The 18,711-nt window shown below is 40.0% G+C and overlaps 1 protein-coding gene across 1 annotated transcript in view; it reads left to right on the top strand.

The window, feature by feature from the left end:
* Positions 1 to 18,711, top strand: part of OCA2 (OCA2 melanosomal transmembrane protein) — a 442,782-nt gene that overhangs the window by 171,700 nt on the left and 252,371 nt on the right. Inside the window, exons 16-18 of the mRNA XM_044230697.1 lie at positions 9,553 to 9,700; positions 12,112 to 12,169; positions 15,603 to 15,711. Coding sequence (XP_044086632.1) covers positions 9,553 to 9,700; positions 12,112 to 12,169; positions 15,603 to 15,711 — 315 coding nt within the window. The remainder of the gene's footprint in view (positions 1 to 9,552; positions 9,701 to 12,111; positions 12,170 to 15,602; positions 15,712 to 18,711) is intronic.

Raw genomic sequence — 18,711 nt, 5'->3', positions numbered from 1 at the left:
TTGCCACCCTTTTAGTATTTTACTTGCTCCTTCATATACTCTTATCTGGAAAAAATGACAAGACGGAAAAATTCACCACAAAAAAAAAAAAGAAAGAACAAGAGGCAGTACTGAAGGCTAGGGACCTAATCAATACAGACATTGGTAATATGTCAGATCTAGACTTTAGAATGACGATTCTCAAGGTCCTAGCCGGGCTTGAAAAAGGCATGGAAGATATTAGAGAAACCCTCTCCAGAGATAGAAAAGCCCTTTCTGGAGAAATAAAAGAACTAAAATCTAACCAAGTTGAAATCAAAAAAGCTATTAATGAGGTACAATAAAAAATGGAGGCTCTCACTGCTAGGATAAATGAGGCAGAAGAAAGAATTAGCGATATAGAAGACCAAATGACAGAGAATAAAGAAGCTGAGAAAAAGAGGGACAAACAGCTACTAGACCACGAGGGGAGAATTCGAGAGATAAGTGATACCATAAGATGAAACAACAGTAGAATAATTGGGATTCCAGAAGAAGAAGAAAGAGAGAGGGGAGCAGAAGGTATACTGGAGAGAATTATTGGAGAGAATTTCCCCAATATGGCAAAGGGAACAGGCATCAAAATCCAGGAGGTGCGGAGAACCCCCCTCAAAATCAATAAGAATAGGCCCACACCCTGTCACCTAATAGTAAAATTTACAAGTGTTAGTGACAAAGAGAAAATCCTGAAAGCAGCCCGGGAAAAGAAGTCTGTAACATACAATGGTAAAAATATTAGATTGGCAGCAGACTTATCGACAGAGACCCAGCAGGCCCGAAAGAGCTGGCAATATATTCAGAGCACTAAATGAGAAAAACATGCAGCCAAGAATACTATATCCAGCTAGGCTATCATTGAAAATAGAAGGAGAGATAAAAAGCTTCCAGGACAAACAAAAACTGAAAGAATTTGCAAACACCAAACCAGCTCTACAGGATATATTGAAAGGGGTCCTCTAAGCAAAGACAGACCCTAAAAGTAGTAGATCATAAAGGAACAGAGGCAATATACAGTAACAGTCACCTTACAGACAATACAATGGCACTAAATTCATATCTCTCAATATTTACCCTGAATGTTAATGGGCTAAATGCTCCAATCAAAAAACACAGGGTATCAGAATGGATAAAAAAACAAAACCCATCTATATGTTGCCTACAAGAAACTCATTTTAAACCTGAAGACACCTCCAGATTTAAAGTGAGGGGGTGGAAAAGAATTTACCATGCTAATGGACATCAGAAAAAAGCAGGAGTGGCAATCCTTATATCAGATCAATTAGATTTTAAGCCAAAGACTATAATAAGAGATGAGGAAGGACACTATATCATACTCAAAGGATCTGTTCAACAAGAATATCTAACAATTTTAAATATCTATGCCCCCAACATGGGAGCAGCCAACTATATAAACCAATTAATAACAAAATCAAAGAAACACATCAACAATAATACAATAATAGTAGGGGACTTTAACACTCCCCTCACTGAAATGGACAGATCATCCAAGCAAAAGATCAACAAGGAAATAAAGGCCTTAAATGACACATTGGACCAGATGGACATCACAGATATATTCAGAACATTTCATCCCAAAGCAACAGAATACACATTCTTCTCTAGTGCACATAGAAAATTCTCTAGAATAGATCACATCCTGGGTCCTAAATCAGGTCTCAGCTGGTATCAAAAGATTGGGATCATTCCCTGCATATTTTCAGACCACAATACTCTGAAGCTGGAACTCAATCACAAGAGGAAATTTGAAAAGAACCTAAATACATGGAGACTAAATAGCATCCTTCTAAAGAATGAATGGGTCAACCAGGAAATTAAAGATATTATAGAGGGCACAGCTTGCATGGAGCACTGGGTGTGGTGAAAAAATAATGAATACTGTTTTTCTGAAAATAAATAAATTGGGAAAAAAAAAGAAGAATTGAAAAAATTCATGGAAACAAATGATAATGAAATCACAACGGTTCAAAATCTGTGGGACACAACAAAGGCAGAGAGGAAAATATATAGCGGTACAAGCCTTTCTTAAGAAACAAGAACGGTCTCAGGTACACAACCTAACCCTACACCTAAAGGATCTGGAGAAAGAACAAGAACGAAACCCTAAACCCAGCAGGAGAAGAGAAATCATAAAGATCAGAGCAGAAATCAATGAAATAGAAACCAAAAAAAAAATAGAATAAATCAATGAAACTAGGAACTGGTTCTTTGAAATAATTAATAAGATGATAACCCCCTGGCCAGACTTATCAAAAAGAAAAGAGAAAGGACCCAAATAAATAAAATCATGAATGAAAGAGGAGAGATCACAACTAACACCAAAGAAATACAAACAATTATAAGAACATACTATGAGCAACTCTACACAAACAAATTTGACAATCTGGAAGATATGGATGCATTCCTAGAGACATATAAACTACCACACCTGAACCAGGAAGAATTAGAAAGCCTGAACAGACCCATAACCAGTAAGGAGATTGAAACAGTCATCAAAAATCTCCTAACAAACAAAAGCCCAGGGCCAAATGGCTTCCCAGGGGAATTCTACCAAACATTTAAGGAAGAACTAATTCCTATTCTCCTGAAACTGTTCCAAAAAATAGAAATGGAAGGAAAACTCCCAAACTCATTTTATGAGGCCAGCATCACCTTGATCCCAAAACCAGACAAGGATCCTATCAAAAAAGAGAACTACAGACCAATATCCTTGATGAATACAGATGCAAAAATTCTCACCAAAATACTAGCCGATAGGATTCAACAGTATATTAAAAGGATCATTCACCACGACCAAATGGGATTTATTCCAGGGCTGCAAGTTTGGTTCAACATCCGCAAATCAATCAATGTGATATAACACATTAATAAAAGAAAGAACAAGAACCATATAATACTCTCAATAGATGCTGAAAAAGCATTTGACAAAGTACAGCATCCCTTCCTGATCAAAACTCTTCAAAGTGTAGGGATAGAGGGCACATACCTCAATATTATCAAAGCCATCTATGAAAAACCCACTGCAAATATCATTCTCAATAGAGAAAAACTGAAAGCTTTTCCTCTAAGGTCAGGATCATGGCAGGGATGTCCATTATCACCACTGCTATTCAACATAGTACTAGAAGTCCTAGCCTCAGCAATCAGACAACAAAGGAAATTAAAGGCATCTAAATCAGTAAAGAAGTCAAACTATCACTCTTCGCAGATGATATGATACTCTATGTGGAAAACCCAAAAGACTCCACTCCAAAACTGCTACAACTTGTACAGGAATTCAGTAAAGTGTCAGGATATAAAGTCAATGCACAGAAATCAGTTGCATCTCTCTACACCAACAACAAGACAGAAGAAAGAGAAATTAAACAGTCAATCCCATTTTCAATTGCACCCAAACCCATAAGATACCTAGGAATAAACCAGCCAAAGAGGCAAAGAATCTATACTCAGAAAACTATAAAGTACTCATGAAAGAAATTGAGGAAGACACAAAGAAATGGAAAAATGTTCCATGCTCCTGGATTGGAAGAATAAATATTGTGAAAATGTCTATGCTACCTAAAGCAATCTACACATTTAATGCAATCCCTATCAAAATCCCATCCATTTTTTTCAAAGAAATAGAACAAACAATCCCCAAATTTATATGGAACCAGAAAAGACCTCGAAGAGCCAAAGGATTATTGAAAAAGAAAGCCAAAGTTGGTGGCATCACAATTCCAGACTTCAAGCTTTATTACAAAGTTGTCATCATCAAGACATCATGGTACTGGCACAAAAACAGAAACATAGATCAATGGAACAGAATAGAGAGTCCATAAATAAACCCTCAACTCTATGGTCAACTAATATTCAATAAAGCAGGAAAGAATGTCCAATGGAAAAAAGAGTCTCTTCAATAAATGGTGTTGGGAAAATTGGACAGCCACATGCAGAAAAATGAAATTGGACCATTTCCTTACACCACACACAAAAATAGACTCAAAATGGATGAAGGAGGGGCGCCTGGGTGGCTCAGTGGGTTAAGCCGCTGCCTTCGGCTCAGGTCATGATCTCAGGGTCCTGGGATCGAGTCCCACATCGGGCTCTCTGCTCAGCAGGGAGCCTGCTTCCTCCTCTCTCTCTCTGCCTGCCTCTCTGCCTACTTGTAATCTCTCTCTGTCAAATAAATAAATAAAATCTTAAAAAAAAATTAAAAAAAAATGGATGAAGGACCTCAATGTGAGAAAGTAATTCATCAAAATCCTTGAGGAGAACACAGGCAGCAACCTCTTCGACCTCAGCCACAGCAACATTTTTCCTAGGAACATCGCCAAAGGCAAGGGAAGCAAGGGCAAAAATGAACTATTGGGATTTCATCAAGATCAAAAGCTTTTGCACAGCAAAGGAAATAGTTAACAAAACCAAAGGACAACTGACAGAATGGGAGAAGATATTTGCAAATGACATATCAGATAAAGGGCTACTGTCCAAAATGTATGAAGAAGTTAGCAAACTCAACACTCAAAGAACTAATAATCCAATCAAGAAATGGGCAGAAGATATGAAAAGACATTTCTGCAAAGAAGACATCCAGATGGCCAACAGACACATGAAAAAGTGCTCCATATCACTCGGCATCAGGGAAATACAAATCAAAACCACAATGAGATATCACCTCACACCAGTCAGAATGGCTAAGATTAACAAGTCAGGAAATGACAGATGCTGGCGAGGATGCGGAGAAAGGGGAACCCTCCTACACTGTTGGTGGGAATGCAAGCTGGTGCAACCACTCTGGAAAACAGTATGGAGGTTCCTCAAAATGTTGAAAATAGAACTGCCCTATGACCCAGCAATAGCACTACTGGGTATTTACCCTAAAGACACAAACGTAGTGATCCAAAGGGGCAAGTGCACCCGAATATTTATAGCAGCAATGTCTACAATAGCCAAACTATGGAAAGAACCTAGATGTCCATCAACAGATGAATGGATCAAGAAGATGTGGTATATATACACAACGGAATACTATGCAGCCATCAAAAGAAATGAAATCTTGCCATTTGTGATGATGTGGATGGAACTAGAGGGTATCATGCTTAGCGTAATAAGTCAATCAGAGAAAGACAACTATCATATGATCTCCCTGATATGAGGAAGTGGAGATGCAACATGGGGGGTTAAGAGGGTAGGAGAAGAATAAATGAAACAATATGGGATTGGGAGGGAGACAAACCATAAGTGACTCTTAATCTCACAAAACAAAATGAGGGTTGCGGGGGGGAGGAGGGTTGGGAGAAGGGGCGTGGGGTTATGGACATTGAGGAGGTTATGTGCTATGGTGAGTGCTGTGAAGTGTGTAAACCTGGCGATTCACAGACCTGTACCCCTGGGGATAAAAATATATTATATGTTTATAAAAAATAATTAAAAACATGGGTTAAAAAAACTATACATTTTTTTTCATGTTACATTTTTGGGTATAGTTGTGTTTTCTGAGTTTAATGATAATTATACCACTAACTTCAAGTGATATTGTACTGCTTAGCATAAACTGTAAGAATTTTATAATAGACCCTCCAACCCTGCAATTGCACTACTAGGTACTTACACCAAACACACAGATGCAGTCAAAGGAAGGGACACATTCACCCCAACGTTCAAAGCAGCAATGTCTACAATATTGAACCTGTGGAAGGAGCTGAGATGTTCTTCAGCAGATGAAGAGATAATGAAGATGTGGTCCAAATATACAATGGAATATTACTCAGACATCAGAAAGGATGAACACCCACACTTTGCATTGGCATAGATGAAACTGGAGGGGATTATACTAAGTGAAGTAAGTCAGGCAGAGAAAGACAATTATCATACGGTTTCAATCCTATGTGGAGCATAAGGTATAGAATGCTATTACATGCTATTGGAGGACTACAGGGGAAGGGAGGGGAAAACTGAATGGGAAGAAATCAAAGAGTGAGACAAACCATGAGAGATCCTGGACCTTGGGAAACAAACTGAGGGTTATAGAAGGGAGGGGTGTGAAGGAATGGAGTAGCTGGGTGATGGGCATTAAGGAGAGCTTGTTTTGTGATGAGCACTGGGTGTTATATGCAACAAATGAATTGTTGAGCACTATATCAAAAACTAATGATATACTATAGGATGGATAACTGAACATAACTAAAAATTAAGACAAAAAACATAAACAAAAAAATAGTAGAATTCCATTTCTCAACTTCTGGCCTAGGCATCTTCCCCTGAGATTCATCACTTTGAACTGGATGACTCTCCTCTGGGTTTTCTGGGCAGCCACCACCTCCTGTGAGAGAGCGTATCCCACATGGTAATGTCTTTGCCTGTTTGTACCATGTGTACATTGACCGCAAGTAATGTTGTAGGAGGTTGGTTGAGAAGCTCAGGAAAATAGGGGTTGGAGGTAATATATGAGACATCTGATGATGTCTCCTGGTCAGAGGCCAGTGTGACAAAAGTAAGAGATGATACAGCAGGATCAGAGCTCACAATGGTGCTTGGCATTTGAGGATCTTGTCTTCCCTGAAGATCTCTGGCTTTATTCTGCAGTCCATGGGGGAACCAACGGTTATTTGAAAGAAGGAATCCGTCTGTCTACCTACATTTATCTATCTTTCTGGATAGCTCAGCCTTGATAGATTTATCATCCTAGCAGATCAGTAAATAAGAACATAGACAGATATATTTCTTTTCTGTATATCTACCTATATAATTTTATCTATCTATGACTAACCTTGGGTGGATTGGTAGTAAGTGACTCCAGTCAGAGGTTACTGAGGAGCAATTAGAATCAGTAAGTATAAGGAGATGAGGCCTGGGCAAGCTGGTGTACTGGGATGGGAACAAGTGGACCCTGTGAGAACCATACCAATACATCCTGAACTCCTTTTGTGACCTAGTACTGTCCTGACTCATGTTTACTTATGTTGTAGCTTATATCTCTTGATAGCTTGTTGGAAGCTTATCCTGTAACTAATTAGTTTTTCTCCTTTAGCATTTAGCATGGTATCTGACAGCTATTATATGACTAGCAATATTAATGCAGAAATAGTGGAGAGTGGCACTGATAAGACCAAAATGACATTTCAGGCTTGTGAACCTGGAAGATAAAGATGTCATATTAAAATGAAGAAAGTGAGGGGAGAGAGTTTTGTTGGGGCAGGGGAGATGGAATGTCTATCTTTGAATCTAGCAGCACAAGATGCAGGGGACATGGCCTTAGAGCTTAGCAGAGGAGACAGGGTGGGGAGCAGAGGTGTGGAGGAAGTCTGGGAACTAACTGAGGAGCACATACACTTGAGTAAAATGAGTTCTGGGTGCAGGCAGTAAGCTTCATTTCCCTGGGCAAAATCTCTCTCTTAACTAAATACCCTGCTAATTGATGATATATTTCATTTCAAAATTAGGAATACAAAAGTGTGCAACTTGAGCCTTTAATTCACAGGTTTAGCCGGGGAGAATACTCCACTTGTTTGATTTGATGGGCTAGAAGTCAGCTAGCCTCTGTGTATATGTGTGTATGAGGGGGCTGAAGCTATCCCTGGAGAGGGCACCTATGGAAAGTAGCCAGGGGTACCTAAAAGGGCAGTTTTGCAGATGTGGCAGAGATTCCCAGGCTCTGCTTTTCACACACAGATGGAGCAAGAACTCCCAGCCTGCACCCAGTAGACCAGCCCCAGAAACTAACCACGCTCTTGTTTAGCTCTTTAAAGCTGATTATCTATTTGGAAGAGTAATCATCACTAGTGTGCCTTGAAAGACTAGCTGGGAAATCTTTGTGCTTCATGGCTGGGCTTTGAATGATATCTTCTGTGTAATGTGTTTCAGAGCACTGGAGGAATCACTGGCACTGTGGACTTTTTTTTTTTTTTTAAAGATTTTATTTATTTATTTGACAGACAGAAATCACAAGTAGGCAGAGAGGCAGGCAGAGAGAGAGGAGGAAGCAGGCTCCCCACTGAGCAGAGAGCCCAATGCGGGGCTTGATCCCAGGACCCTGAGATCATGACCCGAGCTGAAGGCAGAGGCGTTAACCCACTGAGCAACCCAGGCGTGATGGCCTCATCTCCCCTTTCCGGTATCTGTGTGGCATTTTTGTGCTTAGTGTTTCAAGAGGCTAGTTTATTCATTTTTCTCCTCCTCCTCCTCCTGCTCCTTCTTTTAATGCTATCTTAACCTCATAGGTTGTTTAATGAGTCATAAGGCTCTCTGAAAAGAAATTATAATTTGTTTTTCTGAAGAGACTTTTGCATTATACCCAAGTTTTAAATTTCTTTATTTTGCACGCTACAAAGTATCAATATGTACTGAATGAAAGCACATTACATATCTCAGTACTAAAGGGTCTTCCTCTTTGTAAGGCCGATTCTTTGGAGAAAACCATGTGTTAACTGAAATGGTGTTAGTGCTCCTGTCCTTAACCAATTCTCTTGACACACTTTATTTGCAGTCTGTGTCTCTGCCTAGCTTATATACTTTTTTCCCCCCAGCGTTTGCAGTAGGTATTTCACCTAGTCTGTGATCAATGCTTCTGTACTGAATAGAGGGGTCTTAAAAGATGGTATTTTCCTAGTTATTGAACCCACAACTACATGCTCCTTCACAGTTTAGATAACTACCCTGCTTGCCTCTGCTTTGAGCTAGTTGTCAAGTGCTCTAGTCCTGCTCAGAAGGGTTTTGTCTTTTAATTTCATCTGGAATTCATCTGGTACAGGGCATTGCACATAAGAAGTGATTCATGAACATAACATTATTCCTTATATTTTTTTGGTGGATATTTTGAGAAATTTGTGTAATATCTTTAACTATAAAATAGTGTTTAAGCTTAAATTTTCATAAAAGATTTTGATATTATAGTAGCCAATGAATTAACAATTCATTTCTCTCTACTCTTCTATACCAGAAGATGTCTGAATTCATTGAAGGGTGACATTTGCCTCATTCTATTAATCTGAGCATTTCATAAGGTTGTCTACATCTTTCCACCTGTTTTCTTTCACAGACACAAACTCAGCTTGGAGGCCTGGTCAGGAGGGAGGCATTTCCCACCTCTGCCTCTTACCAGATGTCCTCCTGCTCAGACTACACTCGTATTTCCAATGTTCACTAGATCGATCTCAACAATTATTTCAATGATCTATTTCAACTATTTCAATATCTGGATCTTGGCTGAGAGACCCAAACTTATGGCTGCAAAAAATAATTTCCTGGGGAGGGGGAGATATTCTTGGGGTCTAGAATGGATATATATATATTCAGGAATTTATTCCTCATCCAAATCACATTACTTCACATCCATGGTAATTTTTTAATGTGGGCTTTGTTTCCTGTTCCATTACAATGACATGAATGCTAAGAAGTCACTGCTTTGATTTGGCTCTTGCTATCTGTGCATCATGAGGTATGTGTTTCTGATCTTGGAAGGTGGTGAGGAGAGTGGAATGTCTGCTGGTGTCTGAGGTTGTGGGAGATTCAAGCCTCAGGTTTCCTTTCCTGCAGAACTGAAGCACGAGATCCACGTCTGGCGCCTGACCGCACAGCGCATTAGTCCAGCCAGTCGAGAGGAGACAGCGGTTCGGGGCCTGCTCCTGGGAAAGGTGCAGGCACTGGAGCACCTGCTGGCCCAAAGGCTGCACACCTTCCACAGGTACCAAGCGAGGGTCCTGCTCAGGCTACTTTAGGTTTACATTGGTGGTTCTCATCTTTACCAGTTGTGCTCAGTGGTTGGAGTGTATCAGCAACCTATTTACTACCACCCCCGTGGTGTCCAAATGTCAGAGTATACCATTCGAGTAAGTTAAAATTATGGGTCTTGAGAATACTTCATGGTACTCTAAAGCTAACTCTATCTTCATGCCAGTGAGCAGGTTTGGAGCACCATACAATGTGTAGTAATTCTCTTGTGGCACATTATTTTATCTAACCCCTGATTGGATTTCTGGAATGTGTGCTGGTCCTAGCCCTAGTTTAAGGATGAGAAAACTGAGGCTCAGAGAATTTCACTAATTTGTCCAGGATTCTACAGCAAGGAAAGAATGACACCAGGGACTGAATCCACACTCAACTACTACCTGTCACACTTCCACACATAACACGTTGCATAACAAGAATCAAACAAACAAACAAAAAGAATAAAAAACAATATAATAAAGGAATCTAACAAAGTACTCTCCCAGTAGTTGATTTTCAGGGATCTCAAAGAATACCCAAGGCTTTCTCAATTCATTTCCTGTCATTTGCTTTTAATCAAAGCTGAGATGTAAAAGATAGCAATGGAGTAGGGAATTTGTCCACCCCTTAGGGATATTAAAGCTTTATTGCCACGGAGCTGGGAACTGGGTGGAAAGGAGAAATCTGTCAGGGCAAGGGAATTGTGAGTCCTTGTGAATGTAGTGTAAATGATCTTGCATGTTGTAGTTTGCTGAAACCGGCCCTGAGTTCTCAGGCTGAAGACCAGCACTGACCCTAGAGGGTCATCCAGTATTGCAATCTTGCAGCCCGCTCTGTTAATGTGGGAAAAGGCCACAGGTGAGCCCATGGAGACCTATTCTTTCCAGTGAGGCAGCCCAGGGTGAAGTGTTACCTCAGTTCCATCCTAGCCCAGTACCCACCTCCACAGGGTGGTGCTGAGGAAGCAGGTCCTGAGGCTTCAGGGAAGCCCAGAATTGCAGGGTGGGTCCCAGCTTCAACAACAGGCATGAATCTTAAAAGGAGAAACTTTGTAAATTAAAGATGCAGGAGTAAATTTCCCTAAATGTATTTAATTCATGGACCTTCAAGCTTCAGCATCCTTTCTCTGCTGTGAGGTATTAAAGATATACTCAGTGCATCTCAGGGTTACACATGTGAAGAACCATGGGGGACCAGAGGCTTACCAAGCTTCCATCATCTCATCCTGTGTTGATTACAGATAGCAAAACTGAGGCCTAGAGAGGGTGATGGCTTTGCAAGGCCACACAGTCACTGAGGAGCAGATTAGATGAGGGTGCTGTAAGGGAAGTGTTGGCTCTGCAGGCCTAGTTTTTTTTTTTTCCCAATTTATTTATTTTCAGAAAAACAGTATTCATTATTTTTTCACCACACCCAGTGCTCCATGCAAGCCGTGCCCTCTATAATACCCACCACCTGGTACCCCAACCTCCCACCCCCCCGCCACTTCAAACCCCTCAGACTGTTTTTCAGAGTCCATAGTCTCTCATGGTTCACCTCCCCTTCCAATTTACCCAAATTCCCTACTCCTCTCTAACGCCCCTTGTCCTCCATGCTATTTGTTATGCTCCACAAATAAGTGAAACCATATGATAATTGACTCTCTCTGCTTGACTTATTTCACTCAGCATAATATATATTCTTTTAAAAAAATGTCCTCAGGGGCATATATTGCATGGAGCACTGGGTGTGGTGCATAATCAAGGAATCTTGGAACACTGAAGAAATAAAATAAAAAGAAATGTCCTCAGGATTTATCTAGGTCTGCTGTGATTTCCTTTAGGGTATGTTCTCACTGTGTGATCAGCCTCCTTTGATACTTATGACACACAAGTGTTCATTAAAACTAAATTCTCCACTGTTCTAATTGATGAAAGTCAACACCAAAACAAGTGGCATTTCTTTTACTATATTTTCTGTTAGTAATTTAGTTGTAAATATAACATTACCTCATTTGAAAAAAAGTTTAGAAAAGTAGAAAATGAAAAGAGCTAAAAGTAGCTTACTGTCATTTCCCTTGTTCAAATTTTGGTCAGTGTTCTTCTGATGTTCCCCATGCTCAGGTTTACATGTACCCATGCTTGCACACACCTAATCGACATTCCATTCGTTTCCTATGTCACTTTTCTTTGGAAATATAGATGATGCATTTTTTTCCCCATCCATAAACCCAGCTCCACCAGTTGCCTTACATGACTAGATGTGAACCATTATGTGGCTACATTAGGTATCAATGGATGGTATTCAGGCCAGCACATCCATACTAGATGTGCTGCTGACTGCTGCCCCACTGATCTCACTGCTCAATATCACCAGGAAAATAATGAGTCCGTCTTTCTCCTCCTTTAGACAAATATCACAGGAAGATAAAAATTGGGAGACCAATATCCAGGAACTACAAAAAAAGGTATTGTGCTTTCTTTTCTCAGGGATTTCTTTTTTTTTTAAAAATTAAATTTATTTATTTTCAGAAAAACAGTATTCATTATTTTTTCACCACACCCAGTGCTCCATGCAAGCTGTGCCCTCTATAATACCCACCACCTGGTACCCCAACCTTGCAACCCCCCACCACTTCAAACCCCTCAGATTGTTTTTCAGAGTCCATAGTCTCTCATGATTCACCTTCCCTTCCAATTTACCCCAGCTCCCTTTTCCTCTCTAACACCCCTTGTCCTCCATGCTATTTGTTATGCTCCACAAATAAGTGAAACCATATGATAATTGACTCTCTCTGCTTGACTTATTTCACTCAGCATAATCTCTTCCAGTCCCATCCATGTTGCTACAAAAGTTGGGTATTCATCCTTTCTGATGGAGGCATAATACTCCATAGTGTATATGGACCACATCTTCCTTATCCATTCATCTGTTGAAGGGCATCTTGGTTCTTTCCATAGTTTGGCGACCGTGGCCATTGCTGCTATAAATATTGGGGTACAGATGGCCCTTCTTTTCACGACATCTGTGTCTTTGGGGTAAATACCCAGGGAAGTTCTATTTTTAATTTCTTGAGGAATCTCCACACTGTTCTCCAAAGAGGCTGCACCAACATGCATTCCCATTAACAGTGTAAGAGGGTTCCCCTTTCTCCACATCCTCTCCAACACATGTTGTTTCCTGTTTTGTTAATTTTGGCCATTCTAACTGGTGTAAGGTGATATCTCAATGTGGTTTTAATTTGAATCTCCCTGATGGCTAGTGATGATGAACATTTTTTCATGTGTCTGATAGCCATTTGTATGTCTTGATTGGAGAATTCTCAGGGATTTCTGATTCACCTCTAGCTTCACATGGAGTTAAAACTGAAAGTGATTTCTCCTTTTATTCCTGTGGTTGTACACAAGACATAAGTTATTTCTAGGAGTTAACAGGGAAAATCATTTTCCTGACATGGTAGGCTTATTTTGCCCAGAAATCGAAAAGTTACCATTTTTTATATTTCCTTTGAGATAGGGTGGCCCTTTCTATGGTTAATGTAGCTGCAGAGAAGGTTGGCTGGGTGCCTCTGGCTCTTGCAGTTCTTCTTTATCCTAAAAGGGAAATCTTGAGGCTCCCATTGTATAGATAAGGAGGTGGAGGCAGAGACAGGTAAGGAATGCTGTGTGAGTTGGAGAAGCATTAGGGACAGAGATGGAGTGTGTGTATACGTCCTGTCATATCGCTCTCATTTCTGGTGGGCACACATAGTACCCCTTATCTAGCCTAGAGAATTCTGCTCCAGATCTGCTGGGAGACATTTGTATCTTTGTGAACTTTCAAATCCAGGTAGTTTCTTTCCTGAGAGGGAGGGAGAGTGCCACTTTCTAATTATGATAAGAACATTTTGTCTCTTTCTAAAGGAAGTTTAGACATCAGGTTCCTGGTAGGTAATGTGTCTCTTCCCAGTCTCTGTCCCCTTGAAATGGTTAGGGTTAGGAGAAAAGGGTGTGGCTTTGACACTTTTATGGGCCCCAGGTTTATGCAGACCCTTACTGCTTTGCAGTCATGTAATGCTGGCTGTGAGTTAGGGAAGAGATTGTGTACCTCTCTGTGTACCTGGTGAATGAAGATTGAGGAGAGATGGAAGGGACAAGCAAGGAGTTTGTATTGAATCTAGGAGTTCTTAACTGTGATAGCTCCAGATAGCCAAAGGAGAAAATTTGAGACACCTGAAATAACAGATAAGTACAAACTATGGGTCATCTCTACTTGTACCAGCCAAGTGATGCTGGAATGTTTTTTGACCTGCCTGCTCCCTCCATTTCCAATTCTGTAACTGCCAATGGTCATACCTATTTTCTATGATTAACATGACTGCAAGAAGGTTTGTAGTGTCCCTCCTCACAACTGGTAGATGCCATGCCCTTTTCCTCAAAATTCACCATCACAGACTCAGATAGCAAAACTGTCCTTCCTTAGGGGTGGGAAGGGGAAGATGAGTTGGCTTGTGGCCAGTTGAGCCACAAGTTTTGGCAGTAGTTGAGAAAGGAAACATATACTTAGGAGGTAGCCCATGTAATCTGTGAACAGAGGGTCAGGGGCTGCAGCTAGAGCCAGTGCAACAGGGAGGAATATACTTGTAGTTTTCATGGCAGCAGCTCTAATTGCATGACCAGAGAAATCCAGAGAGAAAATCTATACCTATATGCAGACCTCTCTTATCTCTATATCTATACCTGTATCATCTATCTCTATCTCTGTCTCTAACTATCTAGTATCTATCTCTTTTTCTATATCCATACTTATGTTTATATCATAGACAGAAAGACAGATATGCTGGTGGTACCACACTTAAGAGAGTACATGACACCATTGTCAGTTCACATGGTGGAGCATGATTCACACGAGGGCCTGGTTGGGCGGTGTAGGACAACTCAGTGCCCATCTGCACAGGTTTTGTGGGAACTTGCTCTGTTACCCAGTTCCACATTGCAGTGATCCAGAGCATAGCACCCTCTGGGGATCTTGCCCATCTTGCCATGTGGTTCAAGCCCACTGGAATGTTTGTACCTCTGAGTTAATGAAGGTACTATAGAACCTTCTGTCACCACCCTTCACCCCTGAAAATGTGTCAGGCTCCCACAGATGTTATCTTGGTGAATAGGGCACTGCCAAGTGCCTTCCAGGGTCCCTGTGAACATGAAAGGATATAGTAATAATGTTCAGCAGGAGTCACGTTATTGCAAGAACATATTAATCTCAATGCTACCATGAGCAGGAATTTGTGTAGTAGGAGGAAAGTTGAATTAAAAGGATTTGAGCTTGTAACACTTGTGGAAATGCATGGTCAGTACCCTGGAAGTTACATGTTGTTTCTCCAGTGATTTTGCCAACATCTCACCTAATGCTCATGGTGGGACTGGGAGCATTTTCTGCATCATACTGAGAAGATATTTAATCAATTATTTTATAAAAGGATTATGCTATATATATATATTTAACGCTTTTATTCACTTATGTGAGAGAGAGCAAGAGAGAGAGCAAACATGAGCAGGGAGAAGGGGCAGAGGGAGAGGGAGACACAGACTCCCCACTGAGCAAGGAGTCCAATGTGGGGCTTGATCCTAGGACCCGGAGCTGAAGACAGACCTTAATGGACTGAACCATACAGGCACCCTATGTACTATATTTTAAATTTATTGTGTTTATTTTTTACAAAGATTTTGAATGCTATAATCCCAAATCTGTACAATCTTCCTTATAATGCATTACCTTATAATCTTTCAATTTCAAGATGTTATATTTTTCATCTTAAGGAGAAATTTGTAGTGATTTGAGTCACGTAGGATGATGGACACATTGCAGGAAACAGAAGATAGTAAAACCCAGTAAATGAATTCTGTTTTCCTCTCTCACAGCACAGGATATCAGACAAGATTCTGCTCACCAAATGCCTGATGGTGTTGGGATTTGTTATCTTCATGTTCTTTCTCAATTCCTTTGTCTCTGGTGTTCATCTTGATCTTGGTGAGTCTAATTTTTTGTTACATTTTGCTGATAGGTTCTGCATGCTATCCCAGTCTGCAAGGGGAGATTTCAAAGCTTGTTCCTAAGACATTGGTGAGGAGGGCTGATGTGGAGTGTGGCCAGCCTTTGATGGAAAGAAGGAAACCTTTATCTACTACCTCTCTTTTTGTTTTCTGGAAGAGAGGGAGAAGGGAAAAGAGAGGGAGAAAGGGAGAGAGAGGTGCATTTCCAGCTCTTAGAGTCTCAGTGCATGGTCCTCAGCCCCTCCAGGGTTTAATGTTAGAAGAAACATAGAGTAGTTATTATAATCTCTCTCAAATTTGATAACCAGATCTTTAAAATGTTGCTTAAGAAGAACCCCCAGAAAAAACAGGAGGTCCCATCAGCAAGGCCACAGTCTTGCAGTTTGTGCAACTTGACATGAGGATTAAATGAAGAACTGAAAAGGCCAGAGGAGTGTAAGAGATCTACAAAACTCCTTTCCCCTATGGTGCATCCATTTTCCCCACAGAGAACCCTTTCTCCTGCCCTCTCCCATACGTTTCCTTTCTCTTACTTTCTCGTTGCTATGGCTCTCACTTTCCACTTTCTCAAGCCCTTTGTTGAGGTTGCATAGCTTGTTCCCACATGAGACATGCCTGTCTTGCTGATTGAGCTCACCACATATCTTGTTAACTCCGACATCCTTCCACTCTTCATCAGTATTTTCCACATTCCTTAGGTTTTTATTACCGATTTAACCATTATTCTATTGATGTTATTACTTAAAACAAAACCCAAACCACTTCCAAAATGAACCTCACATGAACTTATAGATTTATGAGAAAGATAAATTTAAAATCCGTTCCAGGAATATTTTCTTTATAACCAAAAGTTTCATTGTTTTCCTTCAAAAGGAAGCTCTGTTAAGATAATTTGGGGTGCCAGGTGGCTCATTTGGTTAAGCCTCTGCCTTCTGCTCAGGTCATGATCTCGGGTCCTGGGATCAAGCCCCACATTGGGCTCCCTGCTTAGCAGGAAGCCTGCTTCCCCCTCTCTCTCTGCCTGCTGCTCTGCCTACTTGTGATATATCTCTGTCAAATAAATAAATAAAATCTTTTCAAAAAAGATAATTTAAATATCTTTTTATAAAAAATTTGATTTACTACAGCATTTGAAGACTACAATTTCTATAGAAAGCAAAGCCTCTTAACTTTGTAAAATAGATGGCTAATGTGAGCAAGTTTCAGTTATTCACACCATGGCATTGCTCCTTTGGATCTAGGCTACCATCAGAAATCTTTAGACTGGGGGGCGCCTGGGTGGCTCAGTGGGTTAAGCCGCTGCCTTCGGCTCGGGTCATGATCTCGGAGTCCTGGGATCGAGTCCCGCATCGGGCTCTCTGCTCAGCAGGGAGCCTGCTTCCCTCTCTCTCTCTCTCTGCCTGCCTCTCTGCCTGCTTGTGATTTCTCTCTGTCAAATAAATAAATAAAATCTTAAAAAAAAAAAAGAAATCTTTAGACTGTAGATTAATTTCCCTTTTCTGTCTCATGTAGAAAAAGATATTGCTAGAGTCTTATATATAGTACATGATATACATGCTTTTGACTGGGTGTCCAACTTTATATCATGTATTTTGAATATCTAAGAATTTATTTCCTTAAATAATCTCAAATCCAATATCCCAGGCAGCCTGGACTGGGTTCTAAGCTGATAAATGTTCTTTATCCACAATTGAGAGCCAATCCACATAGAATCCTGAAGTAATAAAAAAAAAAAAAAAAGAATCCTGAAGTAATAAAGAATGCCAAATCTAGACTGGTAAAAATGTCATGAATTTTAATTGTATTTGGTGTATTACATCTAGAAATTATTGTTGCAATGTAATTATTCTAAATTAAACTACAGAAATAATGGAATTTTAGCATTATAAAACCTTAAGAGTTGATCACCACTGATAATTAAGCAAATACAATTAAGCAAATACAAAACTGGTGTTTTTTGGGCAAAGGAGTTTCATTAGGTAATTCTTTTGGGTTTTTAAATAATATTTTGTTTCTAATTTTATTTGCGATAACACTTAAAGAACATAGTATGGGCATCTGAGTGGCTCAGTGGGTTAAGCCGCTGCCTTTGGCTCAGGTCATGATCTCAGGGTCCTGGGATCGAGTCCCGCATTGGGCTCTCTGCTCAGCAGGGAGCCTGCTTCCTCCTCTCTCTCTGCCTGCCTCTCTGCCTGCTTGTGATCTCTGTCTGTCAAATAAATAAATAAAATCTTAAAAAAAAAGAACATAGTATGCATTTTAAGGAGTAAAAAATATATGAAGTTTGCATTTTTTTTTTTTTTTTTTAGATTTTGGCTCTGAACACTGTATAAAAAAAAGTACGTGAAAAATTTAGTCATGTGTTTAAGTATATGGATTTAAAAAAAATCCCAATTGCTGCAAAACATTTTATTTTGCCTGAGAAGTTGACACTTTTTACTAAGATGTTAAATCTCTTCTTGTGCTGTTGTTTCATGTAATCAAAGGACTTCTTTTTTGCTTTTAAATCTTATGTTTTCAGTTAGGTTTTGTGAAGGGAAGGATTTTATCTGGGGATTCCGGAATACGTAACTCATATATTTGCATTCATCATGTTGAAAGTTAGATTGACTAAAAGAAAAGTTCAATTAGCATCTGTTTTAAATGGAGTGCAGTTTCCTTAGAGTTAAAGTAACCCAGCTGATGGGAACAGGAACAAAACTGTTGCAAGATTTTCCCAGGGCTTCAGTCAGTAGATGTGACCATTTGTTTTTGGTGAACTGCTGTTTTGAATGTGATGTGCTGTGTAAGTTGAGCATAATACAATATGATGTCATATAAAATGAGATGATGTCACATCACACAATGTATATCATGAAAAATGACATTACATAAAACAGCATGATATCGCATGATAAACTGGTGTCATATAGCACTGTGTACAATGTGACATAACATAATTACACTGTGGCATCATTTAACCTCAGGTCATGCCATG

This window comes from Neovison vison, chromosome 13, assembly GCF_020171115.1.
Source record: "Neovison vison isolate M4711 chromosome 13, ASM_NN_V1, whole genome shotgun sequence".
In the NCBI taxonomy this organism is placed as follows: domain Eukaryota; kingdom Metazoa; phylum Chordata; class Mammalia; order Carnivora; family Mustelidae; genus Neogale; species Neogale vison.
The sequence above is the reverse complement of the archived record's forward strand: the minus strand, read 5'-3'. Positions and strand labels throughout refer to the sequence as shown.